A 25,413-nucleotide genomic window follows, 5' to 3' on the forward strand; every position below is an offset into this window, starting at 1 on the left:
ACAGCATTCTAAGTTACTAGAATCTCATATCTATCCGATACTGTACATCAGAGAAGGAAAACTCTGACTCCAGAAAACCTCCGCTGCCTTGCGGCATACCTCTTCAGGGGAAAGGCTAAGGGAGTAAACCCCGACAGAAAATCCGGAGCCGGAGTCCCTAAGGCGGTTTGACGTTGTAGTCAACACCGGCAACTCCTGCGGCGCACCTGAAGCCAAGCTGTATTGACTCCGTCTTTCCCTTGGACCCTTCAGCTGCGAAGAGAGGGGGGGTCTGCTGCATGGGCAACAGCAGACCCTCCATATCACCCTGCCCAGGCTCTGTAGCTTCAGCTTCACTGGAGAGGACACTCCAGCGTCATCGCAAGATGTCGATTCAACACGGGAGGAGACAGATACCGTGTCACTCCCGAGTCGGACTGCACAGTCATTCTCGGCGGTGCAGATAGACTCTTAAGAAGCTACACCATCGTCTCTCGAGACGGACGGCTGCCGACGACGACTGTGTTCCTCCAAGAAGTAAAACTGAATTTAAAAAGATACATTTTCTTTAGCCATCCTCATTTTTTATTATTCTTTTTATCAGTAGGCAAAGCTTCTACCATTATAACAATTTTATTTATTTAGCAGACCACTTTTTACACTGACTTTAGATTGGTATTTTCTTACGAGTTTTGGGGCATCAATTAGAACCCCATTCCCATCACTACCACATTTATTGTTCTGTTATTGTAAGTGGGTTACTTCTGAAAATAGCTAATTTACCCATTTATATTAGTTTCTTTTAGTTTATACTTAAGATATTATAATATTCTGACCTTGTCCACAAAATGGGAGCCTTAGGTATGTAGCCATTAATGTACTGTTTGCAGTTATTGTCACATTATTAAGTATATTTGTGTCATAAATACCTCTGCTGTTTAAAAAAAAAAAAACACCTTAAAATTGATCAGATTTACTGCCAAAATATAACAAATATATTTAATCTTTACATTTTTTTCAGCTTTCTCTACTAGAACATTTCTATTCCCAGCCCCTCAGTGTTCTGTGCTGTGATCTCCCAGAAGCCAAGAGAAGAATAAGTTTTTTATCAGATAATCAATGTGAAAACATCCGACGTCTTCCATCATTTAGAAGGTAAAAAAAGAAGTACATATTTAACATATCTTATAATAGAGTTGGGGCAAAACAAAGGATCTCAGATCCAGTTATTTTTGAAGAGGAGATAGGAAAATTAACCTTTTAATTTTTTAGATCATATTAAAACCTTCTCTTTTTAATTGTGAGATTTCTTCATTGGATTTGAAAATTCAGCATAAAGAAAAATATTTTTACAAGGGGACATAATGTACAGCTTTTCCAGAGTTACTTTTTATAAATAACATTTATTTCTGGAGTTTCTGTTCTTTGTTTATGATTAGATCCCCGAGACTGAACTGTAGCCCACTTTAGGAGTTAAAGTTACTGTAAACCATGACTGTCACCTTAAATTTATTGTTGAGAAGAAATGAACGAATGTGACCACCAATCTGGGTATTTCTTTTTCCCCATATGCTAGTCAAATATTTAGAATATTTTATTATCTCTTTTTGTGTATGGTATGGTAAATATTTTAGGTACGTGGAAAAGCAGGCTGCAGAAAATCAAGTTGCACTGTTGACCAATGAGAGATTTTTAAAGGTAGGAGTGTGGATGTAGTTATTCAGTTTTAATCTCTTGTTTTCTTTATAAAAAATATGCACATAATATTTATTGAGTTAATTTTATAAAACATATCTGTACATCCTAATATGCTTTGCAGAATGAAGTAGTAGGTCTTGGTAATCATATAGGAATGTGACTGTTAAAGATGACACAAAACCTCATCTAAGAGATAAGACTTTTTATTGAGTAAAATAATAACTAGAACATTAGGTTTCTCCTATGGTCTATTTCGAAAACACTTTTAGATCTCAGATTTCTTTCCACATGACAGTTTTGGAATCTGCAGGCAATTTCATTTTAATGTCCTTTTAAAGGTAGTCATAAATAAAAGCGTAGAAGCCATGTAGTTTAGGGACCCACTGGTAAGTGGATACTGATTTGATAAAATGTTATATATTGATAATATAATGCCAGGAAAGAAGTAATGAGCTTAAGACATTATGAACTGGCCATATAACTTAGGGAATATCAAATGAGGGAGGTTTTTTTTTTTTCTTTCTTTCAAAAATAATACTTGAACATGACATAATTCAAAAGGCAAAGGTAATATACAGTTAAAAGACTCCCTCCCACCTTTATCCTCCAACTGCCCTCTTTCCCTCCCTGGATACAGCCAGTGTTACTAGTTTCTTACATATCATTCTAGAGATATTCTACACATATACAGTAATTATATATATTATGGGGGTTTCCTCCCCAGTCTTACAGAAATGAGTGTATTATGTACACTATTCTGTACCTGTTTTGTTTTGCACCTAATCTTGGAAATCATTACATATCAGTACTAAAAATTGGCATAATGTCTTTATTGAATGAATGGACCTTTATTTTATTTAATGAGTCTCTTACCGATGGACAATAAGAAATTCATAATGTCACATTTATTTTTTTAAATAATTGTTTATTTATTTTTTAGAGAGAGGGGAAAAGAGAAAGAGAGGGAGAGAAACATTACTGTGTGGTTGCCTCTCACTCGCACCTCCAACTGGGGACCTGATGTGCAACCTAGTTATGTGCCCTGACTGGGAATTGAACCAGCGACACTTGGTTCGCAGGCTGATGCTCAATCCACTGAGCCACAGGAGCCAGGGCTATTTTTATAATTTTAATGCCTTTTTTAGGAAAATGTTGTTAGAAAATTATGATAAAATTAAGATGACATCTAAGTTAAGCCCTGGTGCTACGTATGAGCTTTGCTGATAACGTATTAGTTTAAAATTTTGAATAAAAGAATTTTAGTTCCTAGAGGGCATGCGTTCTGTACAGTTCTAAATACTGATTTACCTCCTTTTTGAAAATTCTCAAAAAAAATACTAAGAATAGCTTTATTTTGAGGTACAGTTAACGTATAACATTACAATGGAGAATGGCTTCTTATTAAACATTATTTCTAATGCAGAATCCACTGGGCCTTAATATAAAATTGCCTCTAGATTGAGTTTTAATAATCTCTGTAACCTTTTCAGAGCAGTATATGAAGTCCTCAAACCCTAATGGAGGTTATTTTGGTAGAGAGCACTTTTAAGAACCACTGGAAAAGGATGTGTGCATATTTACTGAAGTCTTAAGGGGAGATAGATTAGCTCTCTGATGAGTGAGCATTTCCTGATAGAACTTTCCCTCAAGAGTATCTTTTCAGAAGTCAGGAATAGATTTTTTAGAGTATCTTTAACCCTTTGAGTGCCAATGTTGCTGTGAAAGGCACTGACAAATTTTTCCAAAAGTGCCAGCATTGCTCCCAGTTAACTCTTTTTTCGATGGCTATAAATGTAAATAACAATGGAATAATTTGTATTTTGTGTTTTGTTCTCTTATTTTGTACCTCAGGTTGTATATTGATATAACTTTTTCTCATGTTGATCCAAATTTTGAATTGCACATGGCTCTCAAAGGGTTAACCACTGAGATGACAAAGGGAGAGAATGTCTAGTCTAGTCTGTTGTAAAAATAGGCTGACACTAATCTTTGCTTCTCAGTAACTGTTTGTGTATTTTCTAAGCATTTATTTCTACTGTGCTTGTTCTTGTTGCATTTATCAGCCTGTTTGTTATCTTTGTCATATTCATTTTAGGATTTTATGTTTTGTCACTTAAAGGCATATTTTCTTAAGACTTACACAGTGGGAAATATGAAGGAGCACAAAGATTTGTAACCTTACCCTGAAAAAGTTATCTGCAGGCTACCTGCTGAATTCAAAGGACAGAAGATGTCTGTGAAATAAAAATTAATATGTCTGTTGATTTCTCTAGTGTAGAGTGAAGGTATCTTTGAATATTTCAATATTTTAATAATTTTGTTTTAAAATACGTAAAAATTAATTTTATGTGTATTTTACCACAATTTAAAAAATTGGAAAAAACTTTACATTATAATACGGTGCTGCATAATACAGGGAAAAATCCTTATCTTGAACTCAGAAATTTGCATTTGAACTCCAGCTTCTCAAGAGCCATGTGTACTCAAGAAAATCACTTAGCCCTGGCTGGTGTTGGTCAGTGGACTGAATGCCAGTCTGTGAACCAAAGGGTCACCTGTTCAGTTCCCAGTCTGGGCACATGCCTGGGTTGCGGGCCACGTCCCCAGTTGGGGGTACGCAAGAGGCAGGCACACACTGATGTTTCTCTTCCTCTCATTCTCCCTCTGTTACTCCCTCTCTAAAAATAAATAAATAAAATCTTTAAAAAGAAAAACTCACTTACCCTATTTAAGCCTCTATTTTCCTTTTTTTAAAAATTTATTTATTGCTTTTTCTATTACAGTTGTCCCACTTTTTCGCCTATTGCTCCCCCCCACCCCCAATTCACCCACCCCTTTTCCCACAGTCAGTCCCCACCCTGTTGTCCATGCCTATGGGTCATTCATACTAGTTCCCTGACTAGATCCTTTCCTTTCTTTCCCCTCTTATCCTCTATCCCCACCCCCCTGGTCACTGTCAGTCTCCTCCTTGTTTACTTGCCTCTGGTTCCGTTTTGCTCGTTTGTTTGTGTTGTTCATTAGTGTCCTGTATTAGGTAATATCATATGGTATTTGTCTTTCGCTGCCTGGCTTATTTTGCTAAACATAATACTCTCCAGTTCCATCCATGTTGTTGCAGATGGTAGGAGTTCTTTCTTTCTGCTGCATAGTATTCCATGGTGTAAATGTACCACAGTTTTTTAATCTACCCATCTACTGGTGGGCACTTAGGCTATTTCCAGCACTTTGCTATTGTGAATAGCGCTGTGTGAACATAGGGGTGCATAGGTTCTTTTGAATTTGTGTTTCAGGGTTCTTTGGGTATAATCCTATCAATGGATTTGCTGGATCAAAAGGCAGTTCCATTTTTAGTGTTTTGAGGAAATTTCATACTGTTTTCCATAGTGGCTGCACCAGTCTGCATTCCCACCAACAGGGCACTAGGGTTCCCTTTTCTCCACATCCTCGCCAGCACTTGCTGTTTGTTGATTTGTTGATGATGGCCATTCTGACTGGTGTGAGGTGGTATCTCATTGCGGTTTTTATTTGCATCTCTGATGGCTAGTGATGTTGAGCATTTTTTCATGTGTCTGTGGACCTTCTGTATGTCCTCTTTGGAGAAGTGTTCAGGTCCTTTGCCCATTTTTTTAATTGGATTGTCTGTCTTCTTGGTATTGAGTCTTATAAGTTCTTTGTATATTTTGGAGATCAATTCCTTATCTGAGGTATCATTGGCAAATATGTTTTCCCATGCAGTTGGTTCTCTTTTCATCTTGCTGATGTTTTCTTTTGCTGAGCAGAAACTCTTTAGTTTCATATATTCCCATTTGTTTATTCTTCCCTTTATTTCCTTTGTCCTAGGAGATATATTGGTGAAAATATCGCTACATGGGATATCTGAAATTTTTCTACCTATGTTTTCCTTTAGGACTTTTATGGTGTCACGGCTTACATCTAGCCCTTTGAGTGCCATGTGTAATAGCTAAAATTCATGTGAGAAATGCCAGGCTATTTTGCTGAGAAATGCAGTTTATGAAAAATGTCTATAAAAACATTATTAATTCATAATAATTTGCTGAAAATTTCATGACATGTAGTAAATACACTCTTCTTTTGTAAGCAGTGTTCTTTGACGTAATTTAGCAAAAAAATTATTGCATTAAAATTTTATTATAACAATTTTAGAAAAGAAATTCCTTCAATATGGCTTTTGAAGTATAATATATGGCATAATATAAAACCTATGATTATCATTTGAAAAAACACATAGCAACATGGATAACAAGCAAGAAGTATGCCAAATATTGCATAAATCTTTGGGAAAAAAACGCTTTGTAATGTACAAAAAAAATGAACACCACGGCATTCACACTAGAGGCATATATCAATAGATATCAACAATGAAAAACAGTTTATAAACAAAAATGAAATGCAAAAACAATACAATAATAGTAAAATGTTTATATATTAACATTTGTGGCTATTGACACATCTTGGGTGCAGCCCTTTGTCACATCTCACGTACTGTTCTTGATCTGATTTTTCTTTCTGGTGTTGAGCATTCCTTACACAATCTTAGCTTTCTTTCTGGAAGCATCTTTATGCCATATATGTGAGAGGGATCTGGAGAATTTTCTTCATTGCTGGATTTGTTAACAGCGTCTCTAACCTCATGCCATTTTCTGGCAAGCTCTTCTGTTATGGAGTTGTTAAAGTTCAATCGAGACATTGGTGTATTCCCACCTAAAAAATTTTCCTTATAAAGAATGTATGCATTCAGCAGCATTCTTGATAATACCTTGAACACAACCTTCTTCCAGTACCTTAGTGTTCTTCTTTCATCCAAATGCACATAAAGCATTATATCAGATGTGTCTGTGCCTCCCCTGTATCGTTTGTATTCCAATATGATATCTGCTTGGAAATTGGTGTCATATTTCTTTTTGATGCTATGTTTGACACTGTTGGACCTGAATAAGAACTAAGGAGCAATACCTGCTTTCTTTGAGATTTATTTTTCCTAAATCCACACAGTAACAGGAAGGCATTTCTAAAAAATCTTACCTCTCTCACATTGAACTTTTGTAGAATCTGGTGAGGGAGAAATATTCAATTCCCATGAAGTGTTCCTGTAATGTATGTCCCTACTGAGTAGAGGTACCTAGCCAGGGGAATCGAACTAAAAAAATTGTTGCAAAAGATGTGGTAACCTTTACTCGTATAATTTCCTATGGTAAGCAATTTAGTTACTACAGTATAGGCCAAACCATGTTTTTTCACTCCATATTTGTATTACTTTTTGCTCCAAGGTAAGCATAGAATACAAGACAGTAATTTGAGAATGCATCACACATTATCCAAAATTTTACTCCCCAGTGATGATGGTGTTTATTTGGCAAGTACTACAATAATCTGCTGTGACTTTTGGTACCAACCAAACTCTCATCAGTGCTCAATTGTTGTTGGGGAGTATAGTAATGCCAAAAGATATGATCGGCGTGATCAACTATTGGCTGAAATTTAGCACATGGGTCATAAGATGGATCATCAGGAGTAGGGATTTTGGAATTGTCTACAAGATGAAAAAACCTCAGCAATAACTGAAAGTGGTTACAAGGGAACATGTGTTGGAACCTAGGAGTTGACAAAGATTATTTTTTTCGACCAGTAGCTGTACATGCTTGATTTAATAATTATGCCCATGTTCAGTATACAAGCTATAAAAGCTTTTATTTCTGCAACTGTCATTGGTTTCTAAGAACTCACTCTAGAATTAGGGGATACGTTTTTGTGTGACTGAAGGTGCTGTTGTGCATATCTGTTGGTGTCGGTGACCATCAGCTTTAGCAGCACTTCAGTGAAGAAGAGATAAAAATAAGCAATTGGCTTAGAATGAGTCGGTGGGGCATGCTTCATACCTGGAAGCTCTACAAACTGATGTTGAAGTTGTGTTGTGTCCTGCCCATCTGCATCCCTCTCAACCCAACAGCTTTCACTAGCATCACTTTCAGAAGAAGATGGTTCACTTTCATCTACACTTACTTCATCTTCAGATGCACTGCTTTCAAGGTCACTTATCACAAAATCACTGTCACTCGATTCATCGCTGATCAATTTAGAAATTTCTTCTTCATGCAAAGTTTCCTTTCTCTTCGTTGGGGCACTCATTTTCAGTTCTTCTATAAATGTCTTTTCAATATAAAAAAGCACAGGCACAAAGTGAATGAATACTGGCCGTAAGGATCGTATAAGATCACTCCCTGGCCAAAGTTCAACTGAATCCTTTTCTTCATCTACGACTCTCAAAAGTAGTCTTGCTCTTGCAGCACAAAAAAATGATCCACTTTAGTATGATAAGAATATCACTTTACCCAGAGAATACCAACTTTTGATACTTTTTATTCAAAGCAGAAGAAAGTGTGCATTTACAGCAAACAGTATTGGGCAGTGGTGATATCCAAATCTGCTTCGATGCAGAGAGAGACTAAACTTCATTATGTTTACAACCTACTAGAGGGATACCCTGAGAACCAATGCAGCACTTTGTATTTTTGCAGTAAATAACATTCCCCTCATTCAGAAAGGCTGACTCATTGTCAGAGGATATCAGGTCTTTATCTCTCCAGATGAGGGGGTCACATTTTCAAGGATGCTCCATGATTCCATTGCTGATGAAATGAACCTAAGACGCAGCACTTCGCATTTCCTCAGTAAACATTGTCCCCTCATCGGAAAGACTGACTCATTGTAAGATGGTATAAGGTTCCCTCTATATCATATCCATATTCAGGTTCCTATCTCTCCACATGAAGTGGTCAAATGTCTCAAGGACTCTCCGTGTTTCCATCATGAGAGCAATAAACCTACTGTGCTGCGACACCGGAAAAAATGCTAATGCAATATCGTGGAGCAGTGAAAATGTCCATTTGCAAAAGCTTCCTTATCACGCACACTGCATAGAGTTTCAACGATTATTGCAAAGATGAATGAAATTAAAAGAACCATTTAAAATCTAAGTAAAAATTAGAATTAATATGTCAGTATTTGAACAAGCATAAAAATTCAAAATTTGGATCAGCATGAAAAAAGTTATATCAATATATAACCTGAAGTACAAAAAAAAAGAGAACAAAACATAAAATACGAATTATCCTGTTGTTATTTACATTTATAGCCATCGATAAGAGTCGCTGGGAGCAGTGCTGGCACTTTTGGGAAAATTTGTGTTAGCATTGTTCACAGCGACATTGGCACTCAATGGATTAAGTCTTTGATCTGTCTTGAGTTTATTCTGGTGTATGGTGTAAGTTGGTAGTCTAGTTTCAGTTTTTTGCATGTTCTTGTCCAGTTCTCCCAGTACCATTTGTTGAAGAGGCTCTTTTCACTCCATTTTAAGCCTCTGTTTTCTTATCTATAAAATTGGGTCTTAATTCCTGGTACAGTTTTCTCATAGGTTTAGTGATAAAGTCTGCTCAGTAAGTGAAAGTGAGTGAGAGTGAGTTAAAAACAAATATAACTAAAACTTTTATAAATGTAAATCATATTATTACTATTTATTTTTCACTATTGATAAAAAGATCGATATGAATACAACCTTATATATTCTGCTTTATATACTATAATCTGTTATATAGTCATATAGATTATATAGTTATATAGACATGCCTACTATTAGAGATTATTATTTTGTACTTGATTTCTACACTCAGATTTCTAAGACATAGACCTCAAAATACATTCCAGAGAAATGTTTACTTTTTATGTCTGGACTGTGTCTGCCCTAAAAATATACTTTCTCTCTACTCTGATGAACAAAACCAGTGGTTCACAAATCAAAATCACTTCAAAGGTCTGTTAAAACAGATTTCTGGGCTCAATCCCCAGAGTTTCTGATTTTATAGCTCTTCATTTCTAGCAGGGTTCCACATAATGCTGATACTATTGGACTAGAGACCGTTTTGTGAGAACCACTGAACTAGATTGACTCTCTAGAAGGAAATGTTTATCTTTCCATTACCTTATTTTCTTAAGTATAGAACTAATCTATGAAATTCCAGTATAAGCAAATGATTCATCTTAATTATCCTCTGACTGGACTCAAGATGTTTTAAAAAACCTTCAACTCCCTTAAAATTATGGACCTTTAGTTTACTAAATACTGCCTTAAAACTATATCCGAACTTTCCGTTTTTTAACTTAAGGACTGGGCTTTTTGAGAGCGTACTTTTAAATTTAAAAATTCAGCTGACTGCCCTGACTGGTGTGGCTCAGTTGATTGGGCATAGTACCTCAAAGCAAAAGGTCACTGGTTCGCTTTCCCATTTGGGCACATGCCTCGATTGTGGGTTGAGTCCCCGGTTGGGGTACATTCAAGAGACAATCCATTGATGCTTCTCTCGCTCTCTTTCCTCCTTCCTTCCTCTCTCTCTAAAAATAAATAAAATCTTTAAAAACAATTTTTTTACCTGACTAAACCATATACATTTGTAGAAAATTCACTAGGAAGTTTAAGGTGGCATGTTAGAAGGGCATTTACAGCTGATGAAAGATAAAAGACTGCGTTTTCTCCTTTCTAAATAGTTGATCCCTTGAGCAACTCTACAGTGCAACTGGATACAGTGGCAGTTCTTAATTGTTGATTGACAACAATCAAGTTTACTAAGTTTAAGCAAAATAAGCTTACACAGCTCCCATTAATTTGAAACTTTGATGACTCAGTAGCTTTCAAACCCTTAAACGAAGTTTAACCAAATAATATTTAGATTTCTTTGTGTCTGTGTGTGGGAGGGAGGGCTCAGAGAGGGCATTGCCACTATCTGGCTCCTGAAGGTTTGCCTGATGCTATCCCCATTCCCAGTCACTTCATCTACTTCCCATATGTGGCTGGTGCCCTTCCAGCTGTTGTCCTAGTGGTGAATGCCAGAATGGGTAGGTTTGCATATGTTCTAAATCCCTGCGGGCCCCTTAAAAGGACTCCTAAGAAACTGGCAGTTTCTTTCACCGCCCCAACCCCCACTGGTTTTTACAGCCAGAGGTCATGGGGCTTTATCTTCCTAGCGCTGGCACCCTGGGCTGTGCTGTCTGGCCTGGGGCTTGATCATTTGCCCCCAATGTATACCTCCTGATTTTTACCCACCACATGTGGAGCAGAGAGGGGGTGGCCTGTTCAGTCACTGTCCCCTCTCCGCGCCACCCTGCATCTCTTCACCATTCCAGCCCAGCTCTACATCTCCACCCCACCACCTGTCTAGATGAATGTGGCTTCTTAAAATCCTTGGTTGTTGGACTTGCATACGGTTCAATTTTTTGGCAGTTCTGGGTGTTACTATTTTGAGGTAAGTCTTAATTCTTCTTGTTGGGTGAGGAGGGAAAGCATGTCTACCTATGCCTGCATCTTGACTAGAAGCCCATGAATAATTTTTGAATGAATGATAGGACTGCTGTGATTGGAGACAGCTGATTTTAAAGGGTATATTACACATTGACTGGCAACCCACAGACCAATATGAATATGTTTTTTTAGTTCCATGTTTTTTTGAAAATCTGAGTCAACATTTACAAATTGAGAAAATTTACATTACAAATTCCAACTTTTGTCTTCTTTTGGAAAATTAGTAAATTTGGCCCACATCCAGCAAGACAGCAAGCAGTTACTCTTATATAAAAGAGGACTGAGTGTTGGCCTTCATTAATGTACTTCCTTATTTATTCAACAAGTATTTTTTGAGTGCCTACTTTGTTTGCAAGGCATTAATCTAGGTGCTGAGAATACACAGGTGAAAAAACAGACGAAAAACCCCTGTCTTTATGGAGCTTACATACTACCATATTAAACAGGTAAAAATACCAGTGATAACTGTTAAGGAGAAAATGAAGGAGAAAAAGGGAATATGAAGTTTGGTGTTTATGGGAGTGGGATTGAAATTTTAAATAACATAAATTTTAGTGAAGACCTAAAATTACAGAGCTTGCCATGCGGAAACCTGGAGGAAAAGAATTCCAAGCAGAGTGACAGCAAGTGGAAAGGACCTGAGGTTGGAGCATGTCTGGCATGTTTGAGGAAGAGTAAGGAGGCTGTTATGTATTTGCTCTGTTTTTCTTTTAGTAGAGAAATATTTCTCTTCCGGTATCTACATCAAACACTAGTAAAGACCAAGAGATGTTCATGTTTCAATAATGGAAGAAAGCATGTCTCACCATATTTCTTTGGGCAATAAATAATATTCCTAGGCAAGGTGTATCTCTGTTGAAAAGAATCATCCTAAATGCAAGTATGAAATAAAACAATGGCAGCTGTGACTAGTGTATAGAAAAGATGCTGGAGGAAAAATTTAAATATGGGAAAGCAGGGTTACTTTTTCAATAGGCTTTGTTTTTGCATGTTCATAGTGTGATGCTGCTATGGACATTTTCTCATACATTAACACCTTTTACAGGCTGGAGTTTATTAAAGTATTCATAAAGTGCATCAGGAATTGTTGGCCTTGATAGGTAAAGGCATTTCCAGATATGTATCTTTGTAAGACAAATAACTTAAAAATTGACAAACTTAGAACAGATTACATGAAAAAAGTGAAGTTAATCATTTGTGATATTTTGTACTGCAGCTGAAAACATAGATATAAATAACAGTGTAATCTTATGTGGTGATTAGGTTCTAAAGTCAGCACATAAGGAAAGATCTGGAATGGTCAAAATTACTCTCGTAATTCCCTTAGAAATGTGTAACAGATATCCTCCTATTAAGTCCAGCATAGCCAATTTTACTTCCAGTGTTGGAACCAGAAATCTATTTTTCCTTAGTTGAGCATCAGATGAAATAGTTGGCCATGTTATATGAACAAACAACGTTTTTTTTAAATGCTAGAATTCCACTCAACACAGGGATGTAATCACACATTGAGAAGTAAAGAAGAACTAAAACCATCTGGGAGGAAAACAGGTTCATACCTGTCATCTCACACTCCAAGCACAGTTCCTTGTGTGTGCAATGTTGCCCATTCTGTGTAAAATATTTATTTTCTTCTCATCCAAGTATATTTGGGGAAGATGTTATTCATTTCTACTGTATCACTCAGTGATTTGTACATAGTTACTCCACAGAGTAAAAGTAATAATTGGTGCAAGTAGCATAAAGTATGATTATCATTCAGTAACAGGTTCATTTTTCTCCAGAATGTTCCCCCTGGTTTAAAAGCTCTTGAAGTACTCATTAAGGGAAGCAATTACTGACTTTATGCAATTTCTATGTTATAGCTTATAGCAGCGATTTTCAATCTTGTTCATCTCATGGCATACAGACTAATTACTAAAATACTGCGGTACCTCAAAAATATATTTTTTGCCAGTCTGAGAAAAAAATAGGTATAATTTTGATTCATTCACACCAGATGGCTATTGTTGTGTTGTCATTTTTTATTTGACAATATAAGGTAAAAGAGGTCAGTGCCCCTGACTAAATAGTCAGGTACAGTATTGTGTGTCTTAAAAATTCTTGCGGCACCCTGGTTGAAAATCAATGGCTTGCAGTCAGCATATAATTAAAGCATGGTCTCCCAGTGGTGGTTAAAATGCCGTGTGTACTGATGATGGGAGACCTAGATTTTTGAAACTACCAACGAACTAAAATACTGGGAGGAAAAACATTTTGATATTAAAAACTTTTCTTTGATTTGCCCCGGCCTTTCAGGTAATGACCCATAGATTGCTGAACAAGGAGTTGATTTCTCAGTGATTTAGAGTTCAGGAAAATATCTCAGATTTGTTGCTTTATATAGATTAGATTTGCTTGAATTTATTGATACCTGAGGTGTTATTTTCTGCATAGTCGGCTGCTAAAATTAATAGGTATCTGCAGGATGTTACCGGAGGAAAAAAAAAAGCCCAGTAGTTAAAGTCTTTTATTTGACTTAGAAGAGAGAAAAAAAATTTAAGACCATGTCACAGATTGTAATCCTCTTAAGAAGTAAGCAATTATGAAAATATTTGAGACCTGGGATGCAGTGTTTTAAAATCGTTTTTAAACTATTTCAGAAGGTTCTAGAAAATATGTTTCTTTTCTTCAACCTCCCTTCCCCCAAAAAACCTTCTGAAATTGATTTGTAATGTTAGTCATCACATGGGTTTCTTAAGAACACTATCTCTTACATCGTACATGTTGGATTCTAAATTATAAAGCTTGTTGGTTTTAGATTTCTCTTTTTCACTATTTATTAATTGGTAAAGTAAATAAATAAAACCTGTACATATTGGAGGTGCTCAACAAAAGACAGAATCACCTGTGGTGTTACTTCTACAGTATTTTCTTCCCTTTCAAGCACAACGCTAGCAGTACTTTAAGAAAAGCATACATTACAAGTGGAACCTCAACAACTCTTAATTATGTTGGTATTGGTCGTCTCCTCACTCTTCTGATGCCAATAAAATAGAGGGTAATGGGCCTACTTTGCACGTGGCACACGTGACAAGCATAGGCAGGTATCCAACAAGGTGTTTCTTTGCACACTTGTATTTTAGGGGGTTAAGTTATTGTGGCAATACTGTAGATAAGAGGAAATTAAATCACAGTATTAATTTTGGTGTGTGTGAAATATCAACAGACTTGATGCTAAATAAAAAATACCTATACTTTTATTCTGGATTTTGTGTACATTAAAAATCCTCAGAATTAAGGAGGATAATTTGTAATTCTGAATCATTTCTTTTCAATTTTTCAGAAATTATATATATCCATGAAGTAGATTTATTATTTTAAAAAAATTTTGGCTTACATATGTATTCTGTGATTTTTAGGAGGAAACACAATCATTACTAGAAAACCTGCATGTTTACCATACAAATTACTTTCTGGTTTTGAGATGTCTTCATCAGTTCACTTCTTCTCTTCCCAAGTACCCATTGGGTCGACAGGTAACCCAAATTTCCTCATTTGTAATCTATGAAGTCAGAATACTGGTAGTTTCTTGTTTTGATTTCAGTAGCATTCAGGCATCAGAACTTAAAATGAAGTGAGTGTATAATTTAAATCCATCCAGCTGTACACATTACTGGTAATTGAAACAGTATTTTTTGTTCTGATGGCCACAGCTAGAAACAACCACATGAATCCCCATTGTGTTGCTTCTCCTACAATGTATTTGTGCTAAGGCATTTTAAAGTTCTCTCTCTAATACTTTTTATCATTTGACCTGAGAGCTGATTCTCCACCTTAGTGAAATGGAAAAATTCTGTTTGAGAACACTTTATGGTTCACCTTGCGTTGTACCAAGAGCGAAAAGAGAAGCCGTGCTTCTGCTCCTTGCAAAATTACTCTGCTGGCCTTTATGTCATACATGCCGTAAACCATCTGTACAGTGGATGTTAATGAAAGGATTTTGTATCCCTGAATCTTTGCATCCTTAACTCAAAAGTTTGGAGAATAAATACGTAAAAATGATTTGTTCGTAAGATGATTTCTTGCCTTTAAGCCTTCTTTGAAATAATCACAGTATTGTTTTTATGATTTTCATATTGCAAAGTGACCAGTGATAATAGCCAATCCCAATCCCAGTATAGTTTCATTTTGCTTATATGTAAATGATGTTTTTATAAAGCCTGATCCATGTGATTTATGACAGTTCTTTTGTCATTTAAAGAAAATGGTTGTTTTTTTTGTTTTGTTTTGTTTTGTTTGTTTTTATTTTGGTGCGCCGCCCGGGAAATGGTTGTTTTTAATAACATTAATTTTTTTTTGTCTTGACCGTTTATGTGGATTTTGTCAAACTAGTAGTGTACAAACTTTAGTATATCACTTTTGGTTCCTCATAAGTGCTGTTCACTTGCAGATCAGAGAGCTGTACTGCACATGTTTAGAACAGAACATATGGGATTCAGAGGAGTATGCATCAGCATTGCAGCTGCTGAGGTAATTTTTTTTCTTTTATTTTTTTTCTTTTAGTCTGCTTTAAGCTTGCCAATAACTAACACCTTCCTCCAGACCTCTGCCTGCCAAGGAGTTTTATAAGTAGCCATGTTGTGTGTAATATTTATACCTTGAATTTATGTTTGCAGCTTATGGTGTTTTTAATGTAGCAAACATTCATTTCTGTGCTCATTTTAGCTTGTTTTTGAACTTGTGATTTTTAAAGTAAAACAAGTGTTTCTTTAGTCAAGTATTAACACAACACCAGGAGAACTTAGGTATGGATAATTTTAATCTAGCTAGCCTAATATCATGGCTGGGAAAGTAGTCATGACGAAAAGCAAGCTCACCATTGCCCCTACCTACTTGAGTGGAGGTACAGCATCACTAGGTGAAATGCATCCTGTGAAGAAGGTCACTGCTGACCTTGATGAGCAGTCACGAAGTAGGCAGTGGCATTGATGCTTTCCTCTACCTGAGCTGACCCTGTTCACAACAACATTGGATAATTCATAAATTATATATCTAATATTGCCCTGGCTGGTTTAGCTCAGTGGATTGAGCGTCGGCCTGCGAGCTAAGTGTCGCTGGTTCGATCTTCCAGTCAGGGTACATCAGAGAAGGAAAACTCTGACTCCAAAAAACCTCCGCTGCCTTGCGGCATACCTCTTCAGGGGAAAGGCTAAGGGAGTAAACCCCGACAGAAAATCCGGAGCCGGAGTCCCTAAGGCGGTTTGACGTTGTAGTCAACACCGGCAACTCCTGCGGCGCACCTGAAGCCAAGCTGTATCGACTCCGTCTTTCCCTTGGACCCTTCAGCTGCGAAGAGAGGGGGGGTCTGCTGCATGGGCAACAGCAGACCCTCCATATTACCCTGCCCAGGCTCTGTAGCTTCAGCGTCATCACAAGATGTCGATTCAACACGGGAGGAGACAGATACCATGTCACTCCCGAGTTGGACTGCACAGCCATTCTCGGCGGTGCAGATAGACTCTTAAGAAGCTACACCATCGTCTCTCGAGACGGACGGCTGCCGACGATGTATCTAATATTATATGAATAAATGAGATATCTCAGAGTTGTTATCACTTTACCATCCCTGACAAATGTACCTTTTAAAGTTATAATCTTTTTTTTTTTTTTTTTTTTTGATTCTCCTATGTATGGTGACTCTTTAGTCTTCCATAAAAATAGTGACCACTTGGACAGTGAGAAAAGGAAAATCAAGTATGAGTTAAGTTTCTGCATAAAGTCTTATAATTTTCCTTAGTGGATATAAATGCTTACATGAAAATATAAAAAAATTTGAGAACTGAATATTTATTAAGTTTTGGCATCCTCTGGGCCCACAAAAAAAGAACAGATGGGCACAGTAGGAGGAAAATTAACATTGAAAGCACTTTAAGTCCAGAGACTTAGTAATACAAATGTTCAGTGATCTAGTAGGTGCAGCTTAAGATAGGAAACTAATTTTAATGCTATCTGGAAAAATAACTCCCCATGGAAACAAGGTTGCCACTGAAAAGCTATGTTTTATTTAATTTTTTAAAATGCCAGTGAGAGATTTCTGTGCATTTATTTACCTGGAATATTTCTGAGGCTTCTTCTGCTTTCTATTCAATTAACATACCTATCTCTAACACCCAATTGATTCTTGCTAGGTTTCCTCTTTCACCTTCATTATTAGTGATTATCTTCCTTCTCTAGTTTGGTATTCCCAAATTTATAGATTCCTTCATCAGGGAGGGACCTGTTCTTTCCCTTCTGTATCTCCCTTGGCTTGGTAATCTTGGGGTACAAGTCAAGGACCAAAACTACCAATTCCAAATAAGGATAAAGAAACATGAGCAATAAAAATAATATGATAGTGGTAACCACTGTCAATGAAAGTGTGTAGTGTGCCAGGCACTGCATTATGCACTCAGTACGTTTTTCAGTCTAATACTCAAGCATTGGATACTATTAGCCACACTGTAGCTGAGAAAAGAGAAGCACAGAGAGTGTTTCAGTGATTTGCCTGATTCTCTCTCTTTTTTTAAAAGTGTATTTTATTGATTATGTTGCTACAGTAGTTCCAATTTTTTCCCCCTTTGCTCCTCTCTGCCCAGTACCCCCCCTCCCCTCCAGCAGTCCGACCCCCCTTAGTTCATGTCCATGGGTCGTGCATATAAGTTCTTCGCCCTTTCCCATATTATTCTTAACATCCCCCTATCTATTTTGTACCAACCGATTATGCTTCTTAGTCCCTGCACCATTTCTCCATTTCTCCCCTTCTCCACTCCCAGCTGATAACCCTCCAAATGATTCCTATACCTATGATTCTGTTCCTATTCTGGTTTGCTTAGTTGGATTTTGTTGTTATTTTTTAGATTCAGTTGTTGATAGTTGTGTGTTCGTTGTCATTTTAGTGTTCATAGTTTTGATCTTTTTCTTAAGTAAGCCCCTTTGACATTTCATATAATAATGGCTTAGTGATGGTGAACTTCTTTAGCTTCACCTTGTCTAGGAAGCATTTCATCTGCCCTTCCATTCTAAATGATAGCTTTGCTGGATAGAGCAATCTTGGTTGTAAGTTCTTGCTTTTCATCACATTGAATACTGCTTGCTAGTCCCTTCCTGCCTGCAAAGTGTCCTCGAGAAATCAGCTGATAGTCTTATAGGGAACCCCCCTGTAGGCAACTCTCCACCTCTCTCTTGCTGCCCCCAGGACTCTTGTCTTTATCTTTCACCTTTGGCATCTCAGTCATGATGCATCCTGGTGTAGTCCCCTCTGGGTCCAGATCACCCGGGCCCCTCTGTACTTCCCAGACCTGTAGGTCCATCTCCTTTACAAAATTTGGGAAGTTTTTCTCATTTTTTTCAATTCTTGCTTCCTCATTCTGCACTGCTTGACTGTTTTTTTCTTCCTTATGTTCCAAATCATTGATTTGAACCCTGGTTTCCTTCCCTTCACCATTGGTTTTGTGTGGATTTTCCTTTGTTTCACTTAGCATAGCCTTCACTTCTTCTCTAATGCATTTGCCATACTCAAGCATATCTGTCAAGCCTGTGAGCATTTTTATCACCAGTGTTTTGAATTCTGCATCTGTTAGGTTGTCCATCTCCTCATCTGTTAGGTTGGCTATCTCCTCATCGCTAGGTTTTCCCACTGGAACCTTGATTCGTTTCCCCTTTTGGGCCATACTTCTCTGTCTCCTCATTCTGACAGGCTCCTATGTTTGTTTGCCTTCATGTCACAGGTAGAGCTGTCGCTCCTGTTATGTTGTAAGGGGCGGAGCCTTAGGGACTCATCAGTATGGGTGACCTGTTCCACTGTGTTGTGGCGCTGTATATGGGGGAGGGGTCCGAGAGGGAACAATGCTGCTGCTCAGCACTTGCCCCTTTTCCAGGCACCTCTCCCACTTCCGCACTGGACTGGTGCCCCTCTAGCTGCTGCCCTGGCCGTTGTTCCCAGAGAGGGTGGATCTGCAGATGTAGGACTGTGGGGGCCCTTTAAACAAGCAGACTCCGCTGAGACCGGCAGTTTCTGCCTCCATACCAACCCCCACTGGTCTACACAGTCAGAGGCAGTGAGGCTTGATTTTCCCCAGTGCTAGGACCGTGGGCTGCAAGGTCCGGTTCAGGAGCTGGGAATGCTTCCTAGGTGTCCCTCCTGACTTTTTAAAATGTGTGACTGTGCACTTTCCTCCTGCCTGCCGCTGCTGCCAACACACTGTGTCCTCTCCGCCCCTCCTACCTGTCTGGATGAGTATTTCTTCTTTATATCTTTGTTTGTTGGACTTCCATACAGTTTGATTTTCTGGAACTTCTGGTTGTTTCTAGTTTTGAGGTAGTTGTATTCCTTCTTAGTTGTGGAGGGAGACGCAGCATGTTTGTGGACGCCTCCATCTTGGCCGGAAGTCCTCCAGCTGATTCTTATGCACACTGAAATCTGGAAACATTACCCTAAAAACATTACTCTGAACATCTTTTGCTTTTAAATGAGCTTCAACAAGTCTGCTTTTTGTCTGATTTAACCATGCCGACAGATAATTATGGAGGAACTGATGTGATGCAAATTCAAAACTGACAATCTCTTTCTAAAAGAAAGAAATTATATTTTAATAGTGCAATCTCATATATCTTCTGTATGGATAGATCTTGATAATCAAAAGTTATTAGATTTTGCTATTTAATAAGCATCTCATAAACTGTGGGGCTGTCTCGTTTTTCATAACTAGATTTTCAAATATCACCTAAAGATGATTCGCAAAGTCAGGAAACCGCATTATTTAGATTCCAGATCTCTCTTCTCTTTGAAGCTAAAGTGATCAAATGTTAATATTATTACTTGGGTCATGTTTTTTCAACTCAATGAAAGCTGAGCTAACCTGCTAATATAGTACTTTTAATTCAAAAGTCTTCCTCAGAAATTAGAATAATTTCTTTCAGTATAAATTCCTTCAGCTACCGATCAACTTCAATTTACGAATCTGTTTCTGTAGCAAGCTCATAAAGTCACCCTTGGGATAAGCGGACCAGACACTGTGGTTCCTTTCATTTATGTTGGCAGTCTGTGCCAAGATGACTGATGTCAAGATGCTGGAGGTTATGGGGCACTGAGTCCACAGAAACTTGCTCTGCTGGCTCGTTTTTTAAAATTGGATATGTTCTGAACATGGCCACAAAACCATATAAATTTCCTTTTACACCACCTTTCAAATAATTAGAATAGGATTGAAAAACAGACTGAACTTTGATAATTCAGATTTAAATTCCAGCTCTGCCAACTGCAGAAAAGTCACTCAATGTTTCTGGCTTTGGTTTCCCTATTTGGAAGAAAAAATGGGATAAGCATGGATGAATAATTCTCAATTGATTGTGTAGAAGGCAGAATAAATTCACTAAGGGGGCACACTTTTCATTGTCCCCAATTTAAGAATCATAGTCAAAGTAACCCATTGGTCCTGACATCAGGGTTTAGTACTCTCTGGGTCCAGCTGATCCATCATCTTCCTATAACTTAAGAACTGTGACTTATATCAATCCTTATAATCTTACTATTGAAGCAAGGCTTTTAGAACTTCAAAAATCCAAAACCTTCTTGACCCAGTATTTGATTTCTAGAAAGCTGTTTAGAAATTTTCTCCAACAGAAAGATAAATTTTTCATCTTAGTAAAGCCAGTGCTCACTGCTAATAGCATCATTTTTACCACTTCCTGTTCCCAAATGGCATTTTAATATAATTATGTCCTTATATAATGATATGTGGTTGAGTGAAAAATTATATAACTCATATACTGCATATGGTCTTCATACTCAAAGAGTTGACTCAGAGAAGAAAGGTTATAGAAGGCAGGCAGAACAATTGTACTCATGTTGAATTAAAACACAATAATAGAGATATACTTGCATGCTTACCACATACACATCAATGTCTGTTGCATGCATTTTTTTTTTAAATATTTATTTTTAGAGAGAGGGGAAGGGAGGAGAGAAGAGAAGGAGAGACACACCTAATGTGCGGTGGCCTCTCACTCACCCCCAACTGGGGATCTGGCCTGCAACCCAGGCATGTGCCCTGACTGGGAATTGGACTAGCGACCCTTAGGTTTGCAGGCTGGCATTTAATCCACTGAGCTACACCAGCCTGGGCTGTTGCATACATTTTTAAATAACAGTGATATAAAATTCTGCAGCTATTTTTCACTCATGAATATATAACAACCATTTTCCCAAATTATGACAAATTCCATATAAATTCTCTTTAAAAATTGGGATATAACTGACACATAACATTATATTAGTTTCAAGTGTACATATCGTCGTCGTCGGCAGCCGTCCGTCTCGAGAGACGATGGTGTAGCTTCTTAAGAGTCTATCTGCCGACGATGTATCTAATATTATATGAATAAATGAGATATCTCAGAGTTGTTATCACTTTACCATCCCTGACAAATGTACCTTTTAAAGCTATCTGCACCACCGAGAATGGCTGTGCAGTCCGACTCGGGAGTGACATGGTATCTGTCTCCTCCCGTGTTGAATCGACATCTTGCGATGACGCTGAAGCTACAGAGCCTGGGCAGGGTAATATGGAGGGTCTGCTGTTGCCCATGCAGCAGACCCCCCCTCTCTTCGCAGCTGAAGGGTCCAAGGAAAAGACGGAGTCAATACAGCTTGGCTTCAGGTGCGCCGCAGGAGTTGCCGGTGTTGACTACAACGTCAAACCGCCTTAGGGACTCCGGCTCCGGATTTTCTGTCGGGGTTTACTCCCTTAGCCTTTCCCCTGAAGAGGTATGCCGCAAGGCAGCGGAGGTTTTTTGGAGTCAGAGTTTTCCTTCTCTGATGTACCCTGACTGGAAGATCGAACCAGCGACACTTAGCTCGCAGGCCGACGCTCAATCCACTGAGCTAAACCAGCCAGGGCACAAGTGTACATATAATAAATTGCAAAATGATCACCACAGTAAGTATAGTTAACATCTGTCATCACATATAATTACAATTTCTTTCTTTTAATGCAAACCTTTAAGATCTACTCAGCTACTTTCAAATATGTAATATGGTATTATTAACTGTAGTCACCATGCTGTATATTACATCTCAGGGCTTATTTCATAACTAAAAGTTGGTATCTTTTGACCACATTCATCCATTTAATTTAATTTTTTTATTTTAGAAACAGGGGAAGTGAGAGAGAGAGAAAGGGAATGAAACATAGATGTGAGAAAGAAACATCTATTGATTGCCTCTTGTATGTGCCCCGACTAGGGGACTGAAACCGCAACCCGGGCATGTCCCTTGACTGGGAATCAAAATGGCGACATTTCAGTCTGTGGGATGATACCCAACCAAGCCACACCAGCCGGAACTACCACCTTCACCCGTTTTGACACCCCCAAGCTGACTACATCCCACCACCGCCCCTTATATCTGGCAACTACCAATCTGTTCTCTGTATCCAGGAGTTTGGTATTATGGCAATATTTCCTTTTTTTTATGGCTAAATATTAGTGTGTGTGTGTGTGTGTGTGTGTGTGTGTGTGTGTTTCCTTTTTTTTTATCCAGACATTTACTGATGAACACTTAGGCTGTTTGCATGTCTTGGCTATTATAAATAATGCTGCAGTGAACATGGAGGTGCAGATATGTTTCTGAATTAGTGTTTTCATTTCCTTCAGATAAATACCCAGAAATGGAATTCCTGGGTCATATGGTAGTTCTATTTTTAATTTTTTTAAGAACCTCCATACAGTTTTCCATAGTGGCTACACAAATTTACATTTGCACCAACAGGGGACAAGGGGTTCCTTTTCTCCGCATCCTTACTAACACTTGCTATTTCTTGTCTTTTAAAAAATATTATCTTACAACTGTAATAGAATTTTAAAAGAAATTAAAATTATCTTATTGATTATGGTATTACAGTAGTCACAATATTCCCCCTTTGCCACTCTCCACCTAGCACCCTCCCCCCACTCCCTCAGACAATCCCCATACTATTATTCATGTCCGTGGGTCATGCATATAAGTTCTTTGCCTACTCCATTTCCTATACTGTGCTTTTTACATCCCCATGGCTATTCTGTAACTACCTATTTGTACTTCATAATCCCTTCACTTCATCACCCATTCCCCCACATCTCTTCCCATCTGACAACCATCAAAATGCTCTCCATATCCATGATTGTCTGTCTTCCTGCCTACTTGTATTTTAGATTCAGTTGTTGATAGATGTGTATTTATTGCCATTTTATTGTTCATAGTTTTGTTCTTCGTTTTCTTAAGTAAGTTTCTTTAACATTTCATAAAATAATGGTTTGGTGATGATGAACTCCTTTAGTTTTTTCTTGTCTGGAAATCTCTTTATCTCCCCTTCGATTCTAAATGATAGCTTTATTGGGTAGAGCAATCTTGGCTGTAGGTCCCTGCCTTTCATCCTTTCAATATTTCTTGCCAATCCCTTCTAGCCTGCAAAGTTTATTTTGAGAAATCAGCTGACAGTCTTATGAGAACTCCTTTGTAGGTGACTCTGCTTTTCTCTTGCTGCTTTTAAGATTCTCTCTTTAACTTTTGGCATTTTAATTATGATGTATTTTGGAGTGGGCCTCTTCGCATCTATCTTGTTTGGGACTCTGTGTTTCCTGGCCTTGCATGTCTCTTTCCTTTACCAAATTAGGGAAATTTTCTTTCATTGTTTTTTCAAATAGGTTTCCAATTTCTTACTCTTTTTCTTCTTCTGGCACCCCTATGATGTGAATGTTAGACCTCTTGAAGTTATCCCTGAGGCTGCTTATTATATCCTCAGTTTTTTGGATTCTTTTTTCTCCTTGTTGTTACGATTGGTTGTTTTTGCTTCCTTATGTTCCACCTCATTGGTTTGATTCTCAGCTATATCCACTCTACTGTTGTTTCCCTCTAAATTGTTCTTTATTTCATATTAGTGTATCCTTCATTTCTTACTGGATCTTTTTTATGCTGTTGAGATCCTCGCTAAATTCCTTAAGCATCCTTATAACCAGTGTTTGGAACTCTACATCTGATAGGTTGCTTATCTCCCTTTTGTTTAGTTCTTTTCCTGGAGTTTTGATCTTTTCCTTCATTTGGTCCATGTCTCTTTGTTTCCTCACTTCGGCAGCCTCTCTGTGTTTGTTTTCTGTGTATTGGGCAGAGCTGCTGTGACTCCCTGTCTTGGTAGTGTGGTCTAATGTAGTAGTGTCCTGTAGGGTCCACTGGCACAGCCTCCCCTATCACCCAAGCCGGGTAATTGAGGTGTGCCTTCTGTGTGGGCTGAGTACACCCTCTTCTTGTAGATGAGCCTTGATTGCTGTTGACAGGTCAATGGGAGGGATTTACCCAGGCTACTGAGCTGCAAGGACTGGCCATGACCACTGACCACTAACTTCTGCCCTCTGTGGAGGATTATCTGTGCAGGGGCAGGATGGTGGTGCTCTGACATGGTCTGTAGCTGTCTACTGGTTGCCCAGGCCCTGGGGTTTTCTGAGTGCTGCAGGCCAAGGTCAACCCCCACCAGTGTAATGCCCGTGGCCATCCTTCATGAGCTATAAAGGAGTCTGAAATGGCTGTTACTTGTGGTGGGCTTGAAGATTCCCAAGCGAAGCCAAGCTATGAATCTAGGCTGGCTGCTTCTAGTGCTGGGCCTGGGGTCACTTAGCAAGAGTTATGGGGGCTGGGAACTTACTAAGGCTGGCTATTGCTTGTGTGAGAGGATTTAGGAAGTTGTAAAGCATGAGCTAAAGTCAGCCATTCATATGGAAATATCACTGTTAACAGCTTTTGTGGGCCTGTAGTTGGGTGGGATGGAGTTTCAAGAGATCTCCAGGGTGTGGCAAATGGTATTAGCCAGGGTAATGGAGTCTCCTTCATGCCCCCAACCATGGATGTGGCCTGCAATGTGGGCATGTGCACCAATGGGCAATCAAACTGGAGTCCTTTTGTTTATCGGATAACGCCCAACCCATTGAGCCACACCAGCCAGGGCCTCTTTTTACCTTTTTAGCTCAAACATTTTCTTTTCAGTTTTACTCCAGTGTTTTTGAAGCAACATGCCGATGGAATCCACCAAATTTTGAAAGCATTGTCACACTATCTTCAGTTCCTCTCCTCTCATTCTCTCTTTAACTGGTATGTTTTTTGCACATTCTCAAAACTACTTTGATCAAGGTCCCCAGTGACCTCCATGTTCCTAAGTCTAATGATCAGTTTTGTCTTTAGTTGCATTTAACCTATTATCAGAGCTGCCCTGCTCTGAGAAATCACCTGGAGACCACTGTGGGATCAGGCATTGGGTTTATTGAGGGAAAGAAGGGAAGGGGGTGGTGGGGAGAGGCAACTCCCAGACCAACTCAAGGGC

The 25,413-nt window shown here is 38.3% G+C and overlaps 1 protein-coding gene across 6 annotated transcripts in view; it reads left to right on the forward strand.

Moving 5' to 3' along the window:
- ORC3 (origin recognition complex subunit 3) overlaps positions 1-25,413 on the forward strand; it is a 70,172-nt gene that overhangs the window by 27,988 nt on the left and 16,771 nt on the right. For all 6 annotated transcript variants that reach the window (XM_090279654.1, XM_090279655.1, XM_090279658.1 and 3 more), the window contains 4 exons: positions 1,001-1,134; positions 1,614-1,677; positions 14,449-14,565; positions 15,480-15,559. In XM_090279654.1, coding sequence (XP_090135780.1) covers positions 1,001-1,134; positions 1,614-1,677; positions 14,449-14,565; positions 15,480-15,559 — 395 coding nt within the window. The remainder of the gene's footprint in view (positions 1-1,000; positions 1,135-1,613; positions 1,678-14,448; positions 14,566-15,479; positions 15,560-25,413) is intronic.

This window comes from Furipterus horrens, unplaced genomic scaffold (genome assembly GCF_987537825.1).
Source record: "Furipterus horrens unplaced genomic scaffold, mFurHor1.1.pri manual_scaffold_6, whole genome shotgun sequence".
NCBI classification, from domain to species: domain Eukaryota; kingdom Metazoa; phylum Chordata; class Mammalia; order Chiroptera; family Furipteridae; genus Furipterus; species Furipterus horrens.